Source organism: Nyctereutes procyonoides, unplaced genomic scaffold (assembly GCF_905146905.1).
Source record: "Nyctereutes procyonoides isolate TBG_1078 unplaced genomic scaffold, NYPRO_anot_genome, whole genome shotgun sequence".
Classification (NCBI taxonomy): domain Eukaryota; kingdom Metazoa; phylum Chordata; class Mammalia; order Carnivora; family Canidae; genus Nyctereutes; species Nyctereutes procyonoides.
In genome coordinates, this window is record NW_026575034.1 from 9,830,257 (window position 1) to 9,856,032 (window position 25,776).

General features: G+C 38.9%; 1 protein-coding gene across 1 annotated transcript in view; it reads left to right on the top strand.

Moving 5' to 3' along the window:
• The window catches only part of TSG101 (tumor susceptibility 101), a 44,205-nt gene extending 22,002 nt beyond the window's left edge, over positions 1 to 22,203 (top strand). The window contains exons 6-10 of the mRNA XM_055317905.1: positions 1,814 to 1,880; positions 6,236 to 6,327; positions 18,605 to 18,807; positions 20,404 to 20,643; positions 21,862 to 22,203. Coding sequence (XP_055173880.1) covers positions 1,814 to 1,880; positions 6,236 to 6,327; positions 18,605 to 18,807; positions 20,404 to 20,643; positions 21,862 to 21,951 — 692 coding nt within the window. The 3' untranslated portion in view covers positions 21,952 to 22,203. The remainder of the gene's footprint in view (positions 1 to 1,813; positions 1,881 to 6,235; positions 6,328 to 18,604; positions 18,808 to 20,403; positions 20,644 to 21,861) is intronic.
• Positions 22,204 to 25,776: the final 3,573 nt, after the last annotated feature.

The following is a 25,776-nucleotide window of genomic DNA, read 5'->3' on the forward strand; positions in this document are numbered from 1 at the left end:
TACCATTACTCCAAACATTTTTTTATCTCCTCTTTAGGATGACTTTGAGCTAGCAGTGAGTCACATTAAAAGATGTAATAGCCAAACCTCATTTTTTGACAACTAACAATCATAATCAACATTGAGTTGTAACTCTGAGACACAGCTAAGGACTTCATATTCATTCTTATTTAATCCTTATATTAACCCTGTATGTTATGTGTATTTGTATCCCATTTTATTCTGGCTCTAAAATTACTTTACCTCATTTTCTTCTTCCTTGACAGTCTTGGATCCAAATAACATTTGTTGTTTCTAAGAATCAAAATTTAAAGGCTTTAGTGGAATTAGTACTTTTTCAGAACCTTAGAAAAGGAAAATTGCTTCTGATTACAAAGAACCATGAGGTGGTGGCTTATGTATACAGACTAAAACTAGCACAAGGGGGTAGTAATTGACCATATATGTTGTTGACACTTAATAGTAGCCTTGTATTTTGACGTTCTTAAAGATCAGTTGCACTTTGCCCAGGAAGAAAAAATGTCTTATGGAATCCAGCAATTGAGACATTTCAGGAGGTTTTTTTTTTCCCTTTCTGAAATAGCATTGGCCATCTTCCTAGCTTCATTATACTTAAGAAAAAAATTTACTTATAACATCTATAGTTCATCATAGTAGGAAAACTGTGAACACTGACACTTGGAGACTGTATGCTCAGCAACTCTGGTTAAGATTTCTGAGGCCCTTGGAGCCCAGTGTGTAGGTCTCCCACCCACTACATTCTGCGCCTTAAAAGTTCGTTTCTTGAGGCCTCCACCTCTCTTGCCTCCAAGCCTTTACATACTATTCCTCTACTATTTCACTTTTATTTACCCCCACCTCCTAGGTTTAGATTAGCTGCCTCCTGTATGATTGTGTGTGTGTGTGTGTGTGTGTGTGTGTGTATGTAAAACTTTGACTTCTCCTGTCATATCATAACATCACTCTGAAAAATTATTATTCCTTATCTCCTGCAACTTGAAGCCAAGAGTTCTTTATCAGATTCCTGGTGCTGATTACATAGAAGGCACTAGAATATTTATTGAGTGGATTAAGAGCTAATTCATCATTGTATTCAGTGAGAAAAATTTCACTGAGAAACTGATTCTCAGACAAATCATTTCCAGTTAAAGTCAAAATTAACTTCTCCTGGCACCACTGACCAGTTCTAGGTCCTTAGTGTTCTAAAAAGTAAACCATTCTTTAAGCTTGCTAGATTTGAACTTTTTTTTCCCCAGGACTTCCAATTTTTTGTTTTGTTTTTAACCAGTCTGGCTGAATATATGTTTTGTAAAGGACTTCTCATAGTAGTTTAAAGTTCTGAAGCCAACAAAACCAGCTGTGCAAATTGGTCAACATGATCCTACAAGAAATATCAAAAGATTTCTTAGATATAATAAAGAGAGCACTTTCTAGGAAGCTGACCTTGGACCAGAGGAGGGCAGAATTACCTTCCTCCAAATTCCAGTTGAACCACCTGCTGTCTCAGGTTACAGACTGTTTGAGAATACGAAGAGCTGACCAGGTTGACCTGTTGGCTGTTTATTCCTTGTTGGGATTGTCATGTGTATTGTAATGCCTCATAGTTAATGCATTGAGAATTTTGTGATTTGAGATACTGCTTGCAGTAAAGAACTCATATGGGTGGAGTGTTTTGTTTTGTTTTGGTGCTGAGATTTGGATTCTTTACTCATATGAAATTTTGCAGTGGTTTGAGAGTGATATATGTCTTATGTGATAGCCCATATATCCAGGACTATGCATATTATTTTAAAATGTTAAAAATTATTTTTAGCTTCCTATATGCCAAGCATGCCAAGTGGAATCTCTGCATATCCATCTGGATATCCTCCCAACCCCAGGTAATGAAAAATCTTTTGAATAATTGTATTAGGAATTCTATTAGATCTAGAACTGAAATAATGGGTGCTAACTAGAACAGTAAAGTAAACTTAACTACAATATCATGGAAGGTAAGACTTGGTGTACTGGTGAAATTTTATGGTATGTATAGAATTCCAAAGGAGTTTTTTCCATTCTAGAGAAATGTAGGTTCATTCTATTTAGGGAGAAGGAAAGAGTGAGATAATGATAATGATCTTGATTAGTTTTGGACATTTAAATCCTTGCTTTCCTTCTCTTTTAACACCTTTATATGTTTACTGTAAGTAGCCAAAAGGGTAATGGAATACTAATTATAATGAGTTCAAGGAGAAAAAATAATTTAATACCTTTTTTTTTTTTTTTTTTTTTGGAGGGAGAGAGAGAATCTTAAGCAGGCTTCACGCCTAGTGAGGAGCCCGGTGTGGGGCTCAGTCTCACAACCCTGAGATTGTGACCTGAGCCAAAATCAAGAGTCGGATGCTCAACTGACTGAGCCACTGAGGCTCCCCTATATTTTAATACCCTTTTAAAAAAAACTTAATGTTTCTGTAAATTACAGGGAATGGATTAATGGTTCATATGATCAGGTCAGTCTTATTTATTCATTTAGTTCAAAGACTATACTGCCAACCTTTATTATCCATTTGATAATAACATAATTCAAGAAGGTTAAGTTAATTGTGAGATCAGTCTATGAGTAAGACATTTGAAAATCAATAAGAAATAATTATTAACCCATGTTTCAAATGTGTAGTTTTAGTGGTAATCTAGGGCTGCTTTCCGAAGAGTGGTCTTTGAGTTGACTTAAAATGCAAGATGGCGTATACCAGTGTCCAGGTGAGATTTCTGGCTACTTTAACTAGCAACAAGAAATTTTTCACCCTGCTAATAACTCTTTTTAGCTTCACATAGCCCTCACAGATAAATGTGGCCAGATTCCTGAACACCTGATGTACATATATAATATGCAGGATCGTATAAGTTAAATTTAGCAATCTTATTTATTTCCGGATCTTTCTTAATTTCAGAGACTTGCTTTACAAGATAGTAAGCATTCTGTTGTATTAGAGAGGTAAGCAGACTAGATGAGTACCTGTCAGGGACAATGAGAAAAGATTCCTAGGATTGTAATAGAGAAACAGGCTGTAAGTTTTCTATTTCTTGAGGTATTTAATTTTCTGATTAAGTTCTAGAAATGGAATCTTCTTGTCTGAAGCCTCGAAATTACAAGCTTTTACAATTAATGGTCAGTAGTAAGAAAGAACTTTGGACATAAGGAAGTGGTTGTGGGAAGTACAATAAGGAAATGGATTCCTGAAAAATGAAGCCATTTCAGAGAAACTTGTAGATGAAAATGAAAGCGAAAAATATTGACAAAACTGTAAATCTTATTCACTTAGGTAACCATAAAAGTGTCTTTTGTGAGGTTATTTGTAAGAAGTTCCTTTTTGAGACAGCCTGTTTTCAAAGATTGATGTTTTTTTCCTTTGAAATGTAACGTTTAATCTCAAAATATAAGTAATATGCTAAGGAGTTATTAAGGGTAACTGTATTCAAATTGCCATCTGTATCTTTCTGTATATAAAAGATTTTGGCAGAAGAGCTTCAGAACCTCTTTCTCTTCTCCCTTTGTCCTAAAGGAGAATTAATAAATCAGTGACTCAAGAAGAATCTTTATCTTAAAACAATGAATATGAGAGTCTTTATTCTTGCTCTAGAAAGTTGGACTAGATGATCTCTAAGTTCTCTTCCAAATCTTAAGATCTTTTGAAAGTTTAATTTAGCACCTGCAGCATGTATACAAGGAAACTAAAAGGTATGTCAAGAATGGTTGTTCCAGTTTGATTCTGTGTACTAGCACGCATGTAATAAGGTATTAGGAACCAGTTCCTGGTATTAGAAAAGACAGACAGTGGTAAGTGCCATGATAAATAGAACTCCGGGGGGGGGGGGGGTCACAGCTGCTGTGGAGGTGGGAGCTCAGCAATAGCTTCAGAAATTAAAGAACATGTTTACCAGAAGGACCTTGAAGAAGGAAATGCGGTGTTCAAAGGTGGAAGGGGCAGGAGAGAGTTCTAATGTTCTATGACTGCGGGGATACTTTCCAGTTCTCAAGTCCAGCCCACTCATTTTATGTCAGCAAAGATGTGAAAGCCCCCAGCAGTCCCAGGAAGAGGAGGGAAACACTGTTGTGTAGTTGAAGAATATAGGGGTTAGGAGTAAAGGAAATAAAAAAAGAATAAAGGTGCAGCTGCCATGGATATTCCGGATCTCCCAGAACCTCCCCTGATCTCTTCTAGCTGATAGTGATTTTCCATTCTACATCTCTTGATTTTTTACTTGACATTTCTTATTTCCTTGATTCTATCAGGATTGTTTACAGGGATCGTGCCCTGTTGTGGTAGCATCTTGAGGAAGAAATGGATTCATACCTTAGCTCCTACCTTAAGCACATAGATACGGTGCCTTAAATATAATAAAAGTAAAATGTGAAGGAGTACATAACGAAAAAGGAACATAAGAGTATTGGAAAATTCTTTTTAAAATGTAGTTTTAAAAGGGCTTTTCAGAATATGAAAAAAATGTGCTACATATAGAGCAAATTGTTTAATAATGTACAAAGATAGAGTACTACTCGGTTCTTTACTCAGGAAAAATTATTAACCCTGAATGTAGAGCATAACCATGAAGAAGAAATTGAGCAAACTAAGAGACATGGGAGTTCTTGGAAGTTTATGTCTGTAGGCCTAGGAAAGTTTTATACCAGGTTACTGAAAAATCCAGCAATGTGATCACAGATTGCTTTTAGAAGGTACACAAAAGGGGAGTAACCCCAGAAAAAAACATGTTTATCCCAGTTTGCAAAACCGTAGATTGAGAGATTTCAGTAAGATTGGCACTGTTTCCTGGCACCATAGTAGCAGGGTTATTACTAAAGAGACCAGAAACAAAAGCAGCGCTCAGTAAGCCTTTGGCATGTGTCTGGGAGGAACAGAATTGCCTGCTGTTTTCTTCTTTGATTTTGCTTTTATACTGATAGATGAGGGAGTATTGTGATTATATTGAATCTTCAACAAGCTCTACAAAATTTTTTTGTTGAGGACAAGCAATAAAGTGTGAGCTGGTAGTACAAACAGTAGAATCTTTGAGCCACTGCACTGGAAAGGGATTATTGACTCCAAACTCAGGGCTCTCACCCCAAGACTCTCAACTGGCTGAGTTTCATAGTAATTTTAGTGGACCTGTACAAGGCATATTGATCAGAATTGCAGTTGTCATAGATCTGAAAACTAATCAAGATTTGTTGCCCAACAGGTAGCTAGTGATCATCTTGTTTTACTTTTCTTCTCCATGGTAAGGGAAACACTGCTAAACCAGTAAGCATTCAGAGGAAGGTGACTAGACCTGAAAAATCATGTCCTGTGAAGAATGGTTGAAGGAATTTAAAAGATTTCACCTAAAAAAGAGAAGGCTGATGTTAGAAGTCTCCTATTCACTTAGTTTTCCAGAATGCAAATTTAGGACCATTAGGTAGAAGTTATAGCAAAATGATATTCAGTGTTCAATAGAGAAAGATGACTGTCAGGGATATTATTAATGATTTTTTTAAGATTTTATTTATTTATTCATGACAGACACAGAGAGAAAGAGAGAGGCAGAGGGAGAAGCAGGCTCCATTGCAGGGAATCTGATGTGGGACTCAATCCCGGGTCTCCAGGATCACGCCCCGGGCTGAAGGTGGCACTAAACCGCTGGGCGACCGGGGCTGCCCTGTTAATGATTTTTTAAAAAACAATGTTAGATAAAAGATTGGAGGAGAATACTTTTAAGGAAAGTTTCTCCTGACTCTGATATGAATAAATGAGTGAGACAAACTGTCCACAGCGTGAGCAGATTATTTTTAAAACTGTTTAAAGAGGAGAATTTTCAGATCAGATACTCACAAAGGCTATCAATGAACCATAGGTAAAAATTAAATAATTTCCCTGATGTGCTAATTAATTAGAATGAGAAAGTTCTCACAAAATTGTGGTTACTTTCAGTTTTGATACTGTCCAACTGCCCTTAGAAATACTCTAGTTGCTTTTTGCTCCCTGTGAAGACAACCATCAATAAATAGGGCCAAGCAAGAATATTTTAACCATTTACTGAAGAGTGACCCAATATCATTAATGGAACTTCTCTAGAACTTAGTTGAAGAGACACCTGTAGCTTTAAAAGTCATCAACTGATACAACAAAATGTCAAGCTTAGCATCCTGAATGGGGTTCTTAAAGGTACTCTAGTGTTGAGTCATCTTAACATTTAATGGGTTTTTAAATTCTTTTTTCAGTGGTTATCCAGGCTGTCCTTACCCACCTGGTGGTCAGTATCCTGCCACAACAAGTTCTCAGTACCCTTCCCAGCCTCCTGTGGCCACTGTTGGTAAGTACTCTTCAAAACTGTATTTCTCCCAAAGTCATGGTCTCCTGTTGTGAAAAGTGTGTTTCATTTTTACATGTGAAATGTTAGAATATTCCTGTTACAGGAAAAACTCTTAATGGTCAATGTCCTATAATCCAGAACTTGAAATAGGTGGTTTATCTTTATGTAAATGAGCCTTCTAGCAGGGCACAAAAAGAAATGATTGACTCTTTTCACTCTTTCCTATGGGTCACATATTTTTGTTGATGAACTTTGTATGGGTTGAACTATTAACAGATACTTCGATTTCCCTGACCTGGTTATATGTAAAAATAGATGAGCATATTTAGGAGAAGAAAGCACTACTGGGTATATTGCAAATTATTACAGGCCAGTAGTTCTTGCTGTTCAGTGTTGGCTTTTTAGGGTGCCTGAAGTATAATTTTCTTCAATTGAGAAGATTTAAGCAGTACAAGAATTTCTACGGATTCCCCTCCCCACTGCATGCTGTCTGCCACCACCTGTACCACATACCTGCCTTCTCTCATAGATTAGTTATCTTTGCTCCACAAAATCTTTTTTTTTTTAAATAAGGAATTTTTTTTAATTTTAATTTATTTATGATAGTCACAGAGAGAGAGAGAGAGAGAGAGGCAGAGACACAGGCAGAGGGAGAAGCAGGCTCCATGCACCGGGAGCCTGACGTGGGATTCGATCCCGGGTCTCCAGGATCGCGCCCTGGGCCAAAGGCAGGCGCCAAACCGCTGCACCACCCAGGGATCCCTTGCTCCACAAAATCTTATCCTCTCTCCCTCACTCGGGGGCCAGTCATTTCAGCAGTTCTTCCCCTCCCATCATCAGTTCTTCTCTGCTGGATTGCTCCTCATCGACACACAAAAAAATAATGCCCCAAACTAACCTTTAAAAATCCTCCTCTTGGTTCAACTTTCTCATCACTATTCCATTTCCTCATTCCCCTCTGCAAGCAAAACTCCTCAAAACAATTATCTGTACTCCATTATCTTCAGTTCCTCTTTTCTCTTAAGTTGCTCCATTTGGGATTCCTTCATACCATTCCACTAAAGCTGCTTCTGTCAAGGTCACTAATGACCATTACAGGCTTGAATCCAACAAGTAGTTACTCCTCTCCACTTACTTTGCCTGTCAGTAGCATTTGGCACAGTTGGTTACTCCTTCCTTGATACACTTTCCTCTCTTGTTTTCCAGAACGCCATACTCGGTTTTCCTCCTGGCTTGCGAATACACATACTCAGACTTCTTTACGGGTCCCTCCTTTTCTTAATGTTGGTGGGCCTGTTGCCCTAGTCCTTAGCATTCTCTGTATTCACTCACCTGGTGATTTCCTCCAGTCTTAGCTTTAAATGCCATTTCTGTGTCCACAGTTCCCAAATGTATGCTTCCAGCCTGAACTCCAGATCCTCATAGCACTTGCCTTCTTACTATCTCCATGTGGATATTTAGCAGATATCTCAAGTCCAACATGACCAGAATTAAACTTTGCATCTTTCTACACAGCTTCCCCATCTCCATTGATACCTACTCAGTCCTCTTACTTTGGCATCGTCCTAGATTCTTCATCAGGAACCTACTGTCTTCAAAATAGATCTAGAATCTGATCATAACCAGTGCGAGTCCAAGTCAGCACATTGTCTCTCATCTAATTTATTTCAAAAGCCTCCCAAAAGGTTTTTGTGTCTGTCCGTGGCCCTATATTCTGTTTTAAACACAGCATCCAGAGTAATCGTATTAAAACATAAATGATGTCACCCCCATGCTCAAAACCTGGCAGTGTTTCCCCGTCTCACTCAGAATTCAATCCAGAGTTCTTAGGCCTAGACTGAACCGACCGAGCCACTCAGGTGCCCGTGTTAACTCATTTTAAGCCATAGGAGGAAGCCATAGGTTTGAAGCATTTTATAGCTTAGACTAGATTATTTCCACATATCCAAAAATCAGGAATGTGGGGGAAATGGTGTATTTAAAATCACATTTAATGTTTATATTTCTAGAACAGGTCATCAAAGAAATTTTTTTTAAAGAAATTTATATTATATATTTTTTCAAGAGTACTTTCTTAGGCTAGAAACATTTTATGAGGGATCCCTGGGTGGCGCAGCGGTTTGGCGCCTGCCTTTGGCCTGGGGCGTGATCCTGGAGACCCAGGATCGAATCCCACGTCGGGCTCCCGGTGCATGGAGCCTGCTTCTCCCTCTGCCTGTGTCTCTGCCTCTCTCTCTCTCTCTGTGTGACTATCATAAATAAATAAAAATTAAAAAAAAAAACATTTTATGATAATCTTGGCTATCCTTTAATATGTATTTTTCTACCTTGCTTGCCTACTTAATTTTTTTCATCATTGTACACAACACTGTTGGACCTCAAAACTGTAATACAGGAAAGCAGAAGCATAAAAGTATTTGAATGTTACAGTTCACAAATAGTCAACATTTCCTCAGTATATTAGTGGCTGCTAGGATTAGTGGCTGTTGTTATTATTCTCTGTACTACGGAGGCCATGAGGGAAAACAAATGCAGTTTGTTTATCCTTGTACTTTGTATAACTTTATAGTTTCACTGTATTGGTTTTGATTTTATGGTATAAAACAAGCACCCGACTGAAAACATCAACAACATGTCTTTTATTATTGATATGAATGCCTGTGCAGTGTTGGTATTTATCCCCAACATCATGAAGTAAAAGAACCATTTAAGAATGAATAGGGACATCTGGGTGGCTCAGTGGTTGAGCATCTGCCTTCAGATCGGGGCGTGGTCCTGGGATCCCTGGATCTAGTCCCACATCGAGCTCCCTTCAGGGAGCCTGCTTCTCCCTCTGCCTGTGTCTCTGCCTCTATCTGTGTCTTTCATGAATAAATAAAATCTTATTAAAAATTTTTTAAAAGATAAAAATGAAGTAATACAGGGTCGTGTGGGTGGCTCAGTCGCTTGAGTGTCTGACTCGTTTCGGTTCATGGTCAGGATCTCACGGGTCTTGAGAACCCTAAATACAGCAGGCTCCTTGCTCCATCTGCGTGAAGATTCTCGCCCTCTGCCCCTCCCTCCACTCATGCACGCATGGGGGGCACTCAAAAAATCTTTTAAAAAAATAAAATAAAAATGAAGTCATGGAGATTGTATTCCTTATAGCAACTTCTTCAAAGTACTGAAGAAGAATGAGGATGGATGCAGATCCTGGGACTTAAATAGCTCTTTCTGATTCCAGTCAATGTAGATTTTAAATATTTAAAAGAAAATCAGAATTTGTCTTGTCATTTCATTGTATAGCTTTTTTATTAGATAGCGTCCCACTTTATCTGACATAAAGCCACTCCTGTGAAATTGAAGCCCACTGAGGGCAGTAAGCAGTGAAGACAGTGAATAATAAAAAAACCTGTCCATGTTGCTTTTCTATCATGTCTGGGCAACTGTAGTGATATTTTAATACACTTGTATTATGTAAGGGGAGAAAAAGCGGTGATCCATAACTCAATTTTCCTAGGAGTCATTTGTAAGACCAGGTGTATTTTTATTTATTTATTTATTTTTTATTTATTTATGATAGTTACAGAGAGAGAGACAGAGAGAGAGAGAGAGACAGAGAGAGAGGCAGAGACACAGGCAGAGGGAGAAGCAGGCTCCATGCACCGGGAGCCTGACGTGGGATTCGATCCCGGGTCTCCAGGATCGCGCCCCGGGCCAAAGGCAGGCACCAAACCGCTGCACCACCCAGGGATCCCCCAGGTGTATTTTTAGTATATCATCTTTGCAACTATCAAAAACATTTTCTCCTGGAAAAAGATGTGGAATTTGGACAACTTTCCTTAGACTTTCTGTCCATTGTAAGCATTGTTTATCAACAGAGGCATCAGAAGAGAGAAACTTTTCTTGGTAACTGAGGGTAAAAGTTAAATTTTTAAAAACTCAAATTTCTGTTTCTTTGGATTATAAAGTATGTGTTTCTTAAGAGTGAAACACTTCTGTTAGGACTAGGCATATAACTTTTACCAAGTTGGTATTGCCAAAACTGTAAGAACCTGAACTCTGATCTTAAAGGTTTAAAATGACTTGACCACCAAATCAAGTTATAAAGAGTAAGTTTAGGAGACAATATGAATACTTGTTTATGTTCTCTTAACAGCAGATACCAGAAGACAGCTTAAGTGTAGGTATGGATGTATGTTTTCTAGGCTGACAAATGGGTACTTAAGAGAAGCTTTAGTCCCCAATGAAGCATTTCAGTGGAGAAGGCCAAATTCTGCTGGATAGGGAAGAGTAGCATGCTGTGGGAGTGGTTAATTCCCACTCTGCCAGATGCCTATGTGCTAGCGGTGTCAGTGGTGCATCTGGTGGCAGTGCTTTGGGAATGATGAGGTGGTTGCATATTGTAATCTGGATTAAGAAAGATTGGAGGCTATCAAGCCAGTGTTCAAGAATGTCACTATAGTGTGGTCCAGCGTGATGCTCTCAACAGTGTGGAGCCACCTAATGAAACCTCCCCACGTTATGACTGTGTGTGAAGAAAGTCCGTGAACTAACTGGCTCCATTCTAAAGTTTATCAGAGGATGTACTATCAGCCATACTTCCTTTGTGCCAGAATCTCCAGGTTTATTTCTTCTCAGTGGAGTCCTTTTATCAGAGAGTGGTTACAGATGTCTTCACCCTGATTTACTTAGTGTTTTGAAACTTTGAGGAGAGAAATTAACAAAATGAAGTGCTTCTGCCCTTATACTTAACCTGGAATAGAATCTGTTCTTTGGATACTTTGGATCTGTTGTTAAGATTCTTATCCTTGAAAGAAACCATGTAGCTAATGCACATCTTGAGAAAGAGTTCTTTGAATCAAATAATCATGAGAAGGGGTGCCTTTGGGATATAAATCACTAACTTTTCCTATATTCAAATGGAAACCCATTTCCACTTTCCAGATGGAAGGTTTTGCTTTATGTATATGAAGTAATGCTTCTCACTTATTTTAAAAGATATCAATAAAAAGAAGCCTCACATTTTTATGTACAACTCCTTTTTGTATTTCCAACACAAAAAAAACACATAAATCTTATGTATTGGATATTTTTTTCCCTTGAAACACATGCAGTGTTCTTTTTTCATAGTTTCTTTTCAAGACTAGAAAAGTTTATCCTGCCATTTGTCCTATATCCCACTTGGATACTTTTGTTCCTAAGCCCAAGGTAACATTCATTAAGCTACTTTGCAAGGACTTAGTTCAGAATGTTTCTGTGGAGTTGTTAACTGCTAATGGCCAAGCTTTGGCCATCATGATGTTAGGTAGTCAGTCATGTGTGCTTTCTGATCAGCCCTGTCCACTTCAGTGTCCCCCTCCCCTCTGATATGTGCACGGGTTAGATCTCTGTCATGTTTCAAATACCCAAGTAAACTAGCTCAGGGTTTTTCTTTTTAAAATCTGTCAGTACCATAAAGCCCTTGGGTATGTTGTAACTTACTGGCCTTACACAGGATTTCCTTTACATTGTTACACTGTCCTAGGACTTTAATATTTTACAGAGAGATATGTTAGGGCCCAAATCAAATTTAACTTTTGACTCTTATTTTTAAAGCAAAACATACAAATATTTCACTTAATTTTAGCCACAGGTATTCAGAGTATCCTAACCAAACTTTATTTTTATAATGGATCTTACATTTACAAAACAAAATGAATTTCTACAAAACCTCAAAGCTGTAATTCCTGAGGACGGTTTCCATTGTTTAGACTCTGTTGAGAAGTCAATGTCACACTGAATTTGTTATATACGTTGTTAGTCAGTAATGAAGGAACAAATCTGTTCACATTGAAAAAAGAAAAAAGTCTAACTAGTAATATGTATTGAAACTTAATACAAAGATCCTTTTTGGGGGGCAGCCCGGGTAGCTCAGCGGTTTAGTGCTGCCTTCAGCCCAGGGTATAATCCTGGGGTCCCAGGATCGAGTCCCACGTTGGGCTCCCTGCATGGAGCCTGCTTCTCCCTCTCTGCCTGTGTCTCTCTGCCCCACCCCTCTCTGTCTCTCATGAATAAATAAATAAAATTTTTTAAAAAGATCCTTTTTTCTATTACTCGCAGAGCAAAACTGAAACTTTTGTTCATAACTGTAGAATTAATATAGTAATAATTAAGCCATCTCACATACAAGATCCCTAAAAAAATGATGGATCTGAGCATCAAGTAAGGTAGTAGGTGGTTTCTTCCCAACCATCACCACCACCACCACCACCCACTCTGCCCCAGTCAAATGCACAGAGGTGTAAAAGTTTGACAGTCCTTTGATCCTCGTCAGTGTGAAAGTTCTCTTTGGAGGCTGACTTATTTCAGGACGCTATGTAGATGATTGTAGTTGACTTATAGTTCTGAATCCTAGTCTTCAGACTTTTAAAATACATATGGTATGATTTGGGGTTTGTTATAGTGCTTATCCCCACTGGTATTTTTTTTCTTGTCATTTTTTGGGAATATCCTAGCTGGGAGTTACTAGGCAAAATGCTTAGGGAAATATGTCAATATTCAATTGATGATGCTCCTCTTATCACATTTACCCTGGCACCATAGATATATGAGTACCCTTTTGAGTTTAATATGATTAATGTAATTTTGTCTAGTAACTAAAAAGTGTGGCCTTAATCAGTGAGTCATCGTATGCTATGACACCCAACAGGACACCTCCATTCTTTACTAGAAAATTATGACTGGTAACCCCAAGAGTTAAAGCCAGTACCTACTACAGAATTTCTTTTGGAAATCTTCCTAAGTACTGTATATCACAACCTCAGAGTTTAATCATGTCATCTTAAGACTTTTTTCCTAAATCATAAATAAGGATCAGAAACAATAAGTTCGGTAGAGTACTGTTAACAGACATTTCAGAAACTGGTTTTACCTGCATTAAAGTCTTTTTTTAAATGTTAGGAGCAGGGGCGCCTCAGGGGCTCAGTTGGTTAAGTGTCTGCCTTCAGCTCAAGTCATGATTCCAAGGTCCTGGATCAAGTCTATGTGAGGCTTCCTGTTGAGCGGGGGAGTCTGCTGCTCCCTCTGCCTGCCTCTCCCCCCACTCCATTCCACCTTGAGCTATCTCACTGTCAAATAAATAAAATAGGGTTAGGATTAAAATGTTAGGAGCAGAAAATCTTGTAAATGCTGCAGCAGAATTATTTCTACATCTTCCATTTGTTGGTCTTTGTTTCTTTTTTTCTTTCAAAGATTTTATTTATGAGACACAGAGAGAGAGGCAGAGACATAGGCAGAGGGAGCCTGATGTGGGACTTGATCCTGGGACTCCGGGATCACGCCCTGAGCCAAAGGAGACACTCAACCGCTGAGCCACCCCAGCGTCCAATATTTATTTAATGAAGAGGAAAAAAACTTGAAGAAAAATAAGCTTCCTATGGAGTAACATTCCTTCAAAGATAGAAGCTGGTAAACATGAGGTTTTCTTGACCGTCCTGTCTGATAGTGTTCTTCCCTCTCCGGCCATCCTGGATTAGTGAGTTTATGAGCATATAGAAACTGTCCTTCCAGAATCTGGCACCCTTTCATGTGCTTCCGCCTGCTAGTCGCATCTCTTGTTTTTTATGATTGTGTAGCACCATGTCTTGTTTGTAGTAGTAACTACTTTGGTATCCTATCTTTCTTCTAAAGTTGGTTATTCGCTTGCTTGCTTGCTTGCTTGCTTGCGAGACAGAGCACAAGTGCCAACGGTGGGGAGGAACAGAGGGAGAGGGACAAGCAGACTCTACACTGAGTGCAGAGTCCAACATGGGGCTCGATCCCAGGACCCTGAGATAATGACCTGGCCGAAAACGAGAGTCAGATACCCAACCAACTGAGTCAGCTAGGCACCCCTGGTGTCCTCTTTTAATGAGGTTCATACCTCAGTAGGTTCATACCTACTTACCTTACTTTTGAAAACTTGAATTTTCATGTAAACTAATGTAAACCTTTCCCTGTGGTTTATGTTTATTTTCAAGAAGCATAAACCTGCTGATGGTTTTAAGTACCCTTTCTCTTACTGATAGTGGTTATAGAAACTTTCTTAGGCTGCCCTGATAGTGTTTAAAAGATAAATTGAGGGACATCCGGGTGGCTAAATTAAGCATCTGCCTTCAACTCATGTCATGATCTCAGGGTCCTGGGACAGAGCCCCCCCATCAGGCTTCCTACTCAGTGGAGAGCCTGCTTCTCCCTCTCCCTCTGCAGCTCCCCCTGCTTGTGGTTGGTCACACTCTGTGTCAAATAAATAAATAAAATCTTCAAAACAAAAATCAAAGATAAATTGAGGTCCCCTGATTTCTTTGAAAGAAAAGTTCCATAGCCTACACAGAGAATTGTAGTAGTATTAGAAGCTTACATATTCATAGACTATATGAAAGCCATTTTTAAGCAGCTTAATGGCTTTGCCAGGTTTGTACTTAATAGCATGAATCAGAATGCATTTATTCGGTTATTTGAATGTTCCTCCTACTTCAGAGATTGACCTATTTTTTGTGTGTTTTTATTGTAAAAGGAAATATGGGCTTGATCTGGTTTCTGAGGGATAGTAACTTAATCTTTGGGATTGCTTAGGCTCCACAGTTTGATCTGTAGCACAGATGCCAAACCAAAGACCATTATGTGGGTCTGAGCAAGTGATTCACTTTTGCTCGTTAGAGGAAACTTCAGAAAGGTTAGTGTTTAGTCAGACGAAATAAAATCTAAGATAACTAACTACCCTTATGATGATACTTTTATGTGAAATCTAAAAAGTAAATAAGCCAAGCAATACATAAGCAAGCCGAGCTCACAGATACGAGAACACAGAGTGGTGGTTGCTAGAAGACCGGGTTGGAGGATGAGAGAAATGGATAAACTGTTTTTTAGTAAATTGAATGTTTTTAAAGGTTACTGTTCAGTTATCTTGTACTTTAGGATTACCCTGGATTCTCTAATATAAATGATCTTTTTGAGTTACGGGAAACTGATCAAGCACTGCTAGGAAATAAAATTGCCTTAAGTGTCTGCTTTTAAATCAGGTAGTCTGTACTAGTGCACTTTGAAGATATGAGCCTGAATTATTTGCTGAATTGTAAGGTCTATTGGGTTATATATTGGTTTCCTTATAGTAGGAAACTTTTTAAATTTATTCTTTATTTTTTAAAGATTTTATTTATTTATTCATGAGGGACACACACAGAGAGAGAGAGAGAGAGAGAGAGGCAGGCAGAGACACAGAGGAAGAAGCAGGCTCCATGTAGGGAGCCCGACGTGGGACTCGATCCCGAGTCTCCAGGATCACACCCTGGGCTGAAGGTGGTGCTAAACCACTGAGCCACCGGGCTGCCCGGAAACGTTTTTTTAAATTACGTTTTAGTTCCTAAGACTTACGTTCAGTAATTGAATCCTACCTAACATTAAATGAGGTTTTGCTTAGGACTGTTTCTCAAAATCTTTGTTACCTATTCATTGCTGCTAATCTGGAATTGTAGAAGGGCACTTCTGAAATCTGACTCTGCATGGGAAAAGGTCAGTGTGGGGATTTGAGGTATGACAATTTGCCACAAACTCTTCTTAATCCTAGGCTTGTTATAGTGCATATAAGGAAATTAAAATTTCTCTTATGACATCTGAGGGCAAAAAAATTATTTTGTTTGAAAAGTGATCAAGAAGAAGAGACTCTCCCACCAAATCTTTATTATTTGTGTAAACAATCCCTTAAACTGTCAAGGTTCATGGAATTTTGAATTTTAATAGGGTTTCTTTTTTGGCACTCATATTTCAGATCTTAATTAAAAATTCTCTTCTTTTTAGAAAGTGGGTGGACTTAAAATGTTTAAATATACTACATAGTAAGGTCTGTGTGGCAGAGGAAAGGACAAGGTCTAATCTTGGCACTTCCACCCTCCTCAGGTGAACTGTGACCTTTATCAAAAGCTGCTGCCTCAGCTTGGGTCCCATTTTGAGTGTTAATGGCTTTAGCTGGAGACTCATTTGGAAGGCCTTATTTGCTGCTGGATGGTAGTGTTTCCTTTAATGTATTTCATAGGAGAAACTATTAATTCCAGAATGTCAGAGTGTGTTTTTAAAAAGAAATTTGAAAACTTCACATCAGTGTAAGTTGATCCACTTTAAGTTAATAATTTTAACAAAACTTGGTGTGTGAAAAATCCAGATAGTTATAAAAATACACTTCATCCTTCATTACTTCAGAAAACTTCTACACAGATAAATGGAACACTTTAACTGCTGCGTATAAATAACCATACAACTCTACTGCCTTGAAGGGACGTGTGTTGGAAAGGGTGTCGAAAAGCAAAAAATACCGTAAAATATTTAACACTGCAGACTTTAACACTGACTGCTTTCATTTACTCAAATAACTCTGCCTGAGCAGCTACCACAGTTCAGTGCTAAGCCCTCCAGGAGTCCAGTTCCTTACAGATAAGACTGTTCCAGTCCCAAAGGGACACCAAATTTTTACCAAGAAATGGTACCGAAATTCTCTCTTCGACATGCTTTGGTTTGCCATTTTTGCCAGGGAGGAGAAAACCAATTACAATTTTAGTTCCTCACACCAACCAAGAGGTTTAGGGAAAATGCTAATTCCATTTAAACCTGAAAAAAAAATTGATTAAAGCAACTTAATATGGGATGGAACAATAAACATTGTTATTGTAACAACCTGCCCCTTCTGATACGCAACTAAAGTTAAGTTTCCGACCTATTCTTTGTTACAACAAAAACAAAAGCCCAATTCCTGGTTTGTAACATGGGTGGTGGCCCAGCCCATGTTGAGGTAAGTATGCGCCTCCTTTTCCAGTGATCTGTGTTGCCCTTCTCAACTTGAAATTCCAGTGTCAGGCAGGAAGCTTTTGGCAGATCCTTGTCTTTTTTGTATTCTGGGGTATTTTTTAAAGTTCAAAGTGTGTTTTTAAACTGATAAATATTAAGAACTATTAGTTGGAATTAATTAGGGTTAATAAAGGAAAGATCATTAATGAAGATTAGCCTTAACCTTATTTAATGGTAGAGAGAAGATGGGATCTGATATTTAAGAACATTAAACTGTTTTTGTTAGAATGATTTAAGAGTTTGTTAAAGAAAGAGGTAGATCTGGCTGTGGGAAAAAAAAAAAAAAAAGCAGGGTCATCTAGTAGGTAGTTAGCACACCCAGGCCATTTATCAGGCCTTCATATTAGTACGTTTTTGCCCTTTCCTAGGTTGTGATTAGTATAATTAATTAATTAATTAATTAATTTATTTATTTATTTAATTTATGATAGTCACAGAGAGAGAGAGAGAGAGAGGCAGAGACACAGGCAGAGGGAGAAGCAGGCTCCATGCACCGGGAGCCCAACGTGGGACTCGATCCAGGGTCTCCAGGATCGCGCCCTGGGCCAAAGGCAGGCGCCAAACTGCTGCGCCACCCAGGGATCCCGTGATTAGTATAATTTAATTGTTGTGGCAAACGTATACCATAATTTTGGGGATGAGGTTGGCGTGTGGTAACAAGGCAGCAAGTACAAGTTTGCAGTAGCAACACAACATCCGATAGAAAAGCAAGAATCACAGACGGATCGCAGCAGTGTTTCTTAACCTATCTTTCTCCTTAGGAGCCTTTTAGACATTCTTAATTAGCCCATTATTTGATCTGAAATATGCAAGGAAATTTTGTAGGACACTGAAGAAGGGATGTTTTAAAGAGAATAGTAAGAAATCTGAGAATAAACAAGTTCATCATTTGTTGAATTTTCTGTACATCACTCTCTCTGGCTCATCTGTTCTTTACTTTGGGTAAAGAGTAAAGGAGTAAGTCATGTAGAAGGGAAGAAGCTTTATTAACCTTTACAGCATGGAAACTGCCCGTTCTCAGTCCTCTTACTGGCCTCTGCAGTAGATTCCGGTCTCCTTCAGCTTAGCAGTGAAACTAGACAATGCATTTGGCCTGAATCAAATGTTTTTCTTCGGTATAAATTTGTCCCATTTGTTGAAGATCGAGTAATAACAGTAGGGACACAGCCCCAGCCTCATTAAGAAAATAGCTGATTATTTCACCTGTCAGTACAGAAGGCAAGTAAATATGGATTAATAATAGTAATTCCTTTCAGGGAAAGTATTTCTCAACTCTGATTTTAATGTTATTTTTGATGAAATTATAACATTGACTATAAAATTTTTTTCCTCCCACTTTGAAAGTGTCAACTCACTTTGTCCTGTTTTCGGAAGGTTCCTGTGAAAGGAATAGGAAGTGCATGGGAAATTAAGCCAGTAGCTTCTGCCTTTTTCCTTGCAGGCCCCAGTAGGGACGGCACTATCAGCGAGGACACCATCCGAGCCTCTCTCATCTCAGCAGTCAGTGACAAGCTGAGATGGCGGATGAAGGAGGAAATGGATCGTGCCCAGGCAGAGCTCAATGCCTTGAAACGAACAGAGGAAGACCTGAAAAAAGGTCATCAGAAACTGGAAGAAATGGTTACCCGTTTAGATCAAGAAGTGGTAAGTAACTCATTGAACAGTTGCAATTTTTAGATATCTACACCTTGGTTGCCCTGGATGTTGTGGGTCTAGTAAGAGAAAATTCTACATGTCTTGAAGCATTTGAATTTAGCTTCTCTATAGCTTTGTTAGAAACGGAGCCTGTGTTTGCAGTTTGGTGTTTGGGAGCTGGAGGGGAATTAGACCAGTTCTACTTGGACCAGCTTCATCCTGAGGGACAAGGTTTGACTCCAAGGATGATTGTTTCAGTGCTTGATGTAACCAGGAAATAAGAATCTGAGAGAATTCTAAGCCATGATGAAGATCTTCAGACCACGGGTTCACACTTAAGGGTCAGGGAGCCCTTGTACTCAGTCATCTGTAGTGTATGCAGCCTTTAGCTCGTAAACTTCTTCACATTTTTTTTTTAAAGATTTTATTTATTTATTTATAGAGACAGAGGTGGGGGGCAGAGACACAGGCAGAGGGAGAAGCAGGCTCCATGCAGGGAGCCTGACGTGGGACTTGATCCAGGGTCTCCAGGACCACACCCTGGGCTGCAGGCGGCGCCAAACCGCTGCGCCACCCAGGGATCCCGCACTAGCATAATTTAAGTGCCAGCTTCACTCACCACTTTTCATTCCCATGCAGAAGTTATTCCAACAAATGTGTCTGAGGACTCTGGGGACAGTGGTTTGTGTGTGCCCATTAGTCTCACAGAATGGTTCTAGTATGTAAAGTCAACTTCACAGTAGTAGCCAACGATTTTTAAAAGTTCAGGAAATTGATAGCAGTACAATTCTGAGCCCACAAGCACCACCTACAATATCTTGTAACTAAAGTTCAGGTATTTGGGGTTCTATCGATTAATCTTCTGTATAGACGGGAAAGTTCCTTCTCTGTAGCAGCTGCCCATTTGTTTGGAAAAAAAGACCTCTTTTATGATTTTCACATAAGGAACCTCCTGCTAGAAGGTATCTTGTCTGGTGGCTTAGTTTGTAACATCATTTGTCACTAATAAGTGACAGGCTTATCACTGTCACTGGAAGCGCTCAGCTCAGGGTATTTTCAACATTGTTCTGGGACGCCTGGGTGGCTCAACGGTTGAGCGTCTGTCTTTTGCTCAGGGCTTGATCCCAGAGTCACCAGATCAAGACCCACAGGGAGCCTGCTTCTCCTTCTGCCTATGTCTCTACCTCTCTCTGTGTGTCTCTCATGAATAAATAAATAAATAATATCTTTAAAAAAAAATTATTCTCAGCAGCCCGGGTGGCTCAGTGGTTTAGTGCCACCTGCAGCCCGGGGCATGGTCCTGGACACCCGGCTCCCTGCATGGAGCCTGCTTCTCTGCCTCCCTCTCCCTCTCTCTCTCTCTCTCTCTCGATTAAATAAAACCTTTAAAAAAAAAATTACTCTGTTCTCAGCATGTTACATCACCCCTCATCCCCTTTGACCAGTATATTATTTGAAACATTAATCTCAACCATGAGTTGTTTTAAGTATCGCCTTTTTATTTCACAGGTCTGTTTTGGTAAAGTTGAGTTGTAGATTTTTGACCAGCAGATAATTATGTACAGTAAGTATAAAGTCCTCATGCTTGGACTGTTTTGTTTTCAGGCTGAGGTCGATAAAAACATAGAACTTTTGAGAAAGAAGGATGAAGAACTCAGTTCTGCTCTGGAGAAAATGGAAAATCAGTCTGAAAACAATGATATTGATGAAGTTATCATTCCCACAGCCCCACTATACAAACAGATCCTAAATCTGTATGCAGAGGAAAATGCTATTGAAGACACTATCTTTTACCTGGGAGAAGCCTTGAGGCGGGGAGTAATAGATCTGGATGTCTTCCTGAAGGTATGTCTTCTTCAATCTGCTTTCCAGGATCTCAGAACTCAAGTTTTAGAGGCACTGACCTTGAAAGCCACAAACCAAGTGGGTTTTCCTCGTAGGGGAAGTTAAAACTCCTTGTGTTCCCAAAGTGAGGGAGTGAGATCTGTGGCTGCAGCTCCCACCCCCCAGGCAGCATGAAGCTGCATGTAATTCTTCTTACTACTGTGCCAGAGGGGGGGCGGTTAGGAGATACAGTCAGATTGCTGTTGGTTCTTTTAGGTCATACACCATCTAAATTAAGATCACTGACCCACCCATTTGGGATTCTGTTTTGTTTTTTTCTTCTTAATTTTCTTAGAATTGCATGATTTTAGACCCATCTTCCTAGATCAAACAGCCCCGCAAAGTATTGGGCTGCCCTGCTCGTACCAGAGAGTAGTTGCTTCTTGTTTCTGGCTTAATGCTATTATACAGACGTGAAGATGTAATGAGCTAGTTTGGGGTACCATTCTCTGTTGGGTCATGAAAAGCATGGTTTTAGGAATAGTAGTGGCCACCCTTTGGATATTTGATCCAGCTGCTGCTGGTGCTTCAGTAAACATGCAAGGCTGGTCAGGTCACTTAACTGATCTTGGTGCTTCAGTAAACATGCAAGGCTGGTCAGGTCACTTAACTGATCTTGTCTTTCTCACTCTGATTAAGTGGCCAAATCAGTCTTGGACCTGATGCAAGCACACGAATGTCAGGGTATAAGTCAGAGAGCCAAGACTCCCTTTCTGTGTCCCCTCCTTGTGTTCCATAGCTTAGGGAAAGGTGCACCCAGAGAGCCAGAGATATATGCTCTTGCTAGGCATTGGCCAAAAGCTGGTTTATACTGCTGATTCCCCTGCTTTTTGACAACTGGGGATAGTTGTAGTTATCATAGTTTTATGTAACTTCAAGTTTCCCTGGTATCTTGGTATATCTCAGGATATAGTTCAAAATCCCAAGCCAGATCCTGTAATGTGACGCTTTCCCTGTAATGTGATCCTTCATAGGGTCTCAGAAGGGAACTTTCCTTAACACAACCTGCCAGCATCAATCAAGTGAGTTTAAAAAGCCACATGTAATCAAGTATTGGTTCCAAAGGAACGTTGATAGGAGTTTAGGGTTCTTAGATCCCATCTAGGTTACAAACTGTCTGATACTTCATGCCTGAGTCAAATCCATTCTAAACTGTTGAAACTTTTTCCCCCCTCCCAGCATGTGCGTCTTCTGTCCCGTAAACAGTTCCAGCTGAGGGCACTAATGCAAAAAGCAAGAAAGACTGCCGGTCTCAGTGACCTCTACTGACTTCTCTGATATCAGCTGGAGATTGAGCTCTTCTTAAAGCATTCTTTTCTTCTCTTTCTTTCTCTTATCAGTAGGTGCCCAGAATAAGTTATTGCAGTTTATCATTCAAGTGTAAAATATTTTGAATCAATAATATATTTTCTGTTTTCTTTTGGTAAAGACTGGCTTTTATTAATGCACTTTCTATCCTCTGTAAACTTTTTGTGCTGAATGTTGGGACTGACTATGCTAAATAAAATTTGTTGCATAATTTTTCTCTTTATTGAACGTTTTTAGGAAAAATTAAAGTCTTACTAAGAAGCTCGATTTTTGATTTATCAAACAGCATAATATCCATCAAGTTAAAATTTAGCATTATTTATTCTGTGGCATATAAGTAAACTCTGTTTAATATGGGATATACCAGATAGACATCTAACTTTTTGAGGAATTTGAGTGACTTTTTCTGTGAAAGGTCCTAGGTGGTACCCTCCTACCAGTCCTTGCCTAGATTTATTACCTTTCTAGGCTTGACTGAAGCAGAACCAGCCACCTTTCTACATGGGCCCCTTGTTTTCATCAAGAAGAAAGGAAGAGGGTGGCAAGTGGCAAGCTATACACCTGAGAATTTGTTATGTAGGAAGGTAAAGTGCCTACCTGCTTTTATTGTCACTTGAAGTCGGTCTTCCTGGTGAGTGAGTGAGTTTGTAGGCAAGTTTGTGACCACCAGTGAGCTGTGGTTCATGCAGATCTCATCTAGGTAGAATAGAATTTTCTCTGTCAAAATGAGGTAGAAAATTCATGAGGTTACAAAGAAAGGTACAATTTAAGATGTTTCAAAATACTTAGGAAGCCAGGCAGCCTACTCTAATACTTCTTTCAAGAAAAGAATGCCCACCTTGGTCCCAGTCATCACTGAAGGGTTTATACAGTTTAGATCTTTTATAAAAATTACCAAAATAGGGGTGCCTGGCTGGCTAATAAGTCAGTGGAACATGTGACTCTTGATCTGGAGATTGTGACTTCACATTCCATAGTGGGCGTATTGATTACTTAAAAAAAACAAAATCTTAAAAAAATTATCAAAATAAAAGCAAGGCCAAATCAAGGTTTAATTTAGTATTAGGATTGGAACTACCATTTAGTTATTTTTTTTGCGTATGCATGCATTTTGACCTTGTAGAGAAAGTTACAGGTTTTTTATAGTGTATGAATGAATAGGTATCAACCAGCCAGAACAAAAGAATCAGAAACTCTACAAACACATTTTACACATATCATTCTTTGAACACATCATTCTTTATATATATATATACACACACACACACACAGGCAAAAGCTAGTGAAATAGGAATTGTAAAAATGTAAAATGCAAAAATTATAAAAATGAAGTATCATCCAACATCTGGATGCTCAAACAGGAATTTAAGTTGGTTCAAAATTTTGACATATCTAATCCTATAACTACTTCCTTAATTTCAAAATGGAAGCTTTAAGCAACTTTAAAACTTGGCTCCTTCAGAATTTCCCAAAGAGTTTCTGTACTCTTTTTCAAAGGAGCCTCCTCTTTGGGGGGTCAGCTTTATTACCTTTACAAGATCTTTAAAACCCTTCTCTCCCAGGACATAAGAAACACTAAGGAATACTTCTTTTATTCCATTGAGGCCCTGCAAGTAAAGGTTTAATAATTATTCCTTTTCTTTCTTTTAACAAAGGTCTACAACATGAAAAACAACAGTTGCTGAGTAAATAAGTATTTAACAGCTTTATGGCAGAAAAACAGACCAAGAGGACAGAGAACAATTTAAAACAGATGGTTAGACATATTTTATTGTTCAAATTCATCAGCCCTCTTTCCACATGGGCCCCAAGCTCTGGCCATTTTTGCTGAGAACCACTCTCCTTTTCCTTTCTCCTTACCCTCAAATCATTTCCTATTAGGGAATCACTTCAAAATTTCAGTTACTTTATTCCCAATGATATGAGTCCATTTGGCTTTAACCTGTCACATTCAGAGTTTTACGTCAGGCCTCAACTTCCCCTTCTCCAGGAGACTTGGAGTACTTTTGTAACTAGTGATTCTTTCTTAGGTCTCTCCATTGGACATAATTGGAACTCTTAGAGAACAACTCAAAATGGAGCAAGATCTACCCACAATGGTTCCCAATATTATCAGATATTTGTAGAGTTAAACTTTTATGTAATTGAATGTAATAAATACCAGGACAAAGGTCTACAAAGATAAGCCCCTCTACCACCAACACCACCCCTTTCTCTATTTTAGCAGCAACAAAGAATAGGTTTTAGGAAAAGACACAAGATCAACCTCAAAAAGTAATTGTTCCTCACAAATATTCTTTTATCCCTATTTTATGTTAATGTTAAATGGTTTTTCAAACATAAACATCCTACCTTACAGTGGAAACTGGATGTACTCTCCTAAGGTTCTTCAAAATACTTTCCATTAAATCAGCTACAGATAGGGTTACATGCCAAGAAGTATATCCTTTCTTTTTAATCATCTCTAAGCCACTGTGGAGTTAGAAGAAATCATGAACATAAGAAGTTAACTTTATTTATTTATTTTTAATTATTTATTTATTTATTCATGAGAAGACACAGAGAGAGAGAGAGAGAGAGAGAGGCAGAGACACAGGCAGAGGGAGAAGCAGGCTCCATGCAGGGAGCCCGATGTGGAACTCGATCCCAAGTCTCCAGGATCATGCCCTGGGCTGAAGGCGGCGCTAAACTGCTGAGCCACCCGGGCTGCCCAGAAGTTAACTTTAGAAGAAATAATTGTCACTGAACATCCATTTTGTGACAACCTATCTTGACAGTGCCACAAAACTGAAATGTTTCCATGAATTTCCCCTAGAAATTTTTATTTATTTATTTATTTTTTTCCCCTAGAAATTTCTTACACCAGTTGGTTATTTAAGGTAAACAGTCCTGAGTATAAGTACAGAGTTTCAGAAATTAATATGAAATCAATTTTACAACTATATAACAGTTTGAAAAAATATATTGTCAACAAGAGAGTACCTACAGTGTTTAGGGGCAGGCTTAGCAGTGAGTGAGATGGACTCAGTCCCTGACTGCTTGAGAATTTATAACCCGGTGAATATGATCACACAAAAATAAAAGAAAATGCAAAACTGACATACTACCTGGCAACTACTTTGTGGACATTTCCCACTGCTCAGGATCTTTATCAGTTCCAAGTCTAAATTCAGGTCCTTCGGAGAGACCCCAGCAAACTTCATTCTACATTGGAATTGAGAAAAAGACACCAAAAAATTCTTTTTATTACACGGTATTATATGACAGGGCATTTTTTTAAGTATTAGCAAAGCTGTTATAATTGCCCTAAGTGGTTTTCAAATAGGAAGGTTCAACAGAACTATCAAATTCAGATGTCTTTTAAGTGTTGCCCCAAATCCACTAAACTAAAATCTCTCTGGGGATAGGGCCTATCATCTTGGCAGAGATTCTCCAAACACAAAAGTGACAGTTTTATTTTTTTGTAAAGATTTTATTTATTTATTCATAGAGACACACAGAGAGAGAGAGGCAGAGACACAGGCAGAGGGAGAAGCAGGCTCTATGCAGGGGGCCCAACGTGAGACTGGATCCCAGGTCTCCAGGATCACGCCCCAGGCTGCAGGCAGCACTAAACCGCTGCGCCACTGGGGCTGCCCGAAAGTGACAGTTTTAAACTTTGAACTACAGATAAGTTTTGACCTTTATATGAATGGATTTCAAGGGTTCTTAGAAAAAAAAGGGAAAAAAGGACTACTCTCACCATAGCGCATGCAATCTTTTCCATGCCAGGCCACAAAATAAATC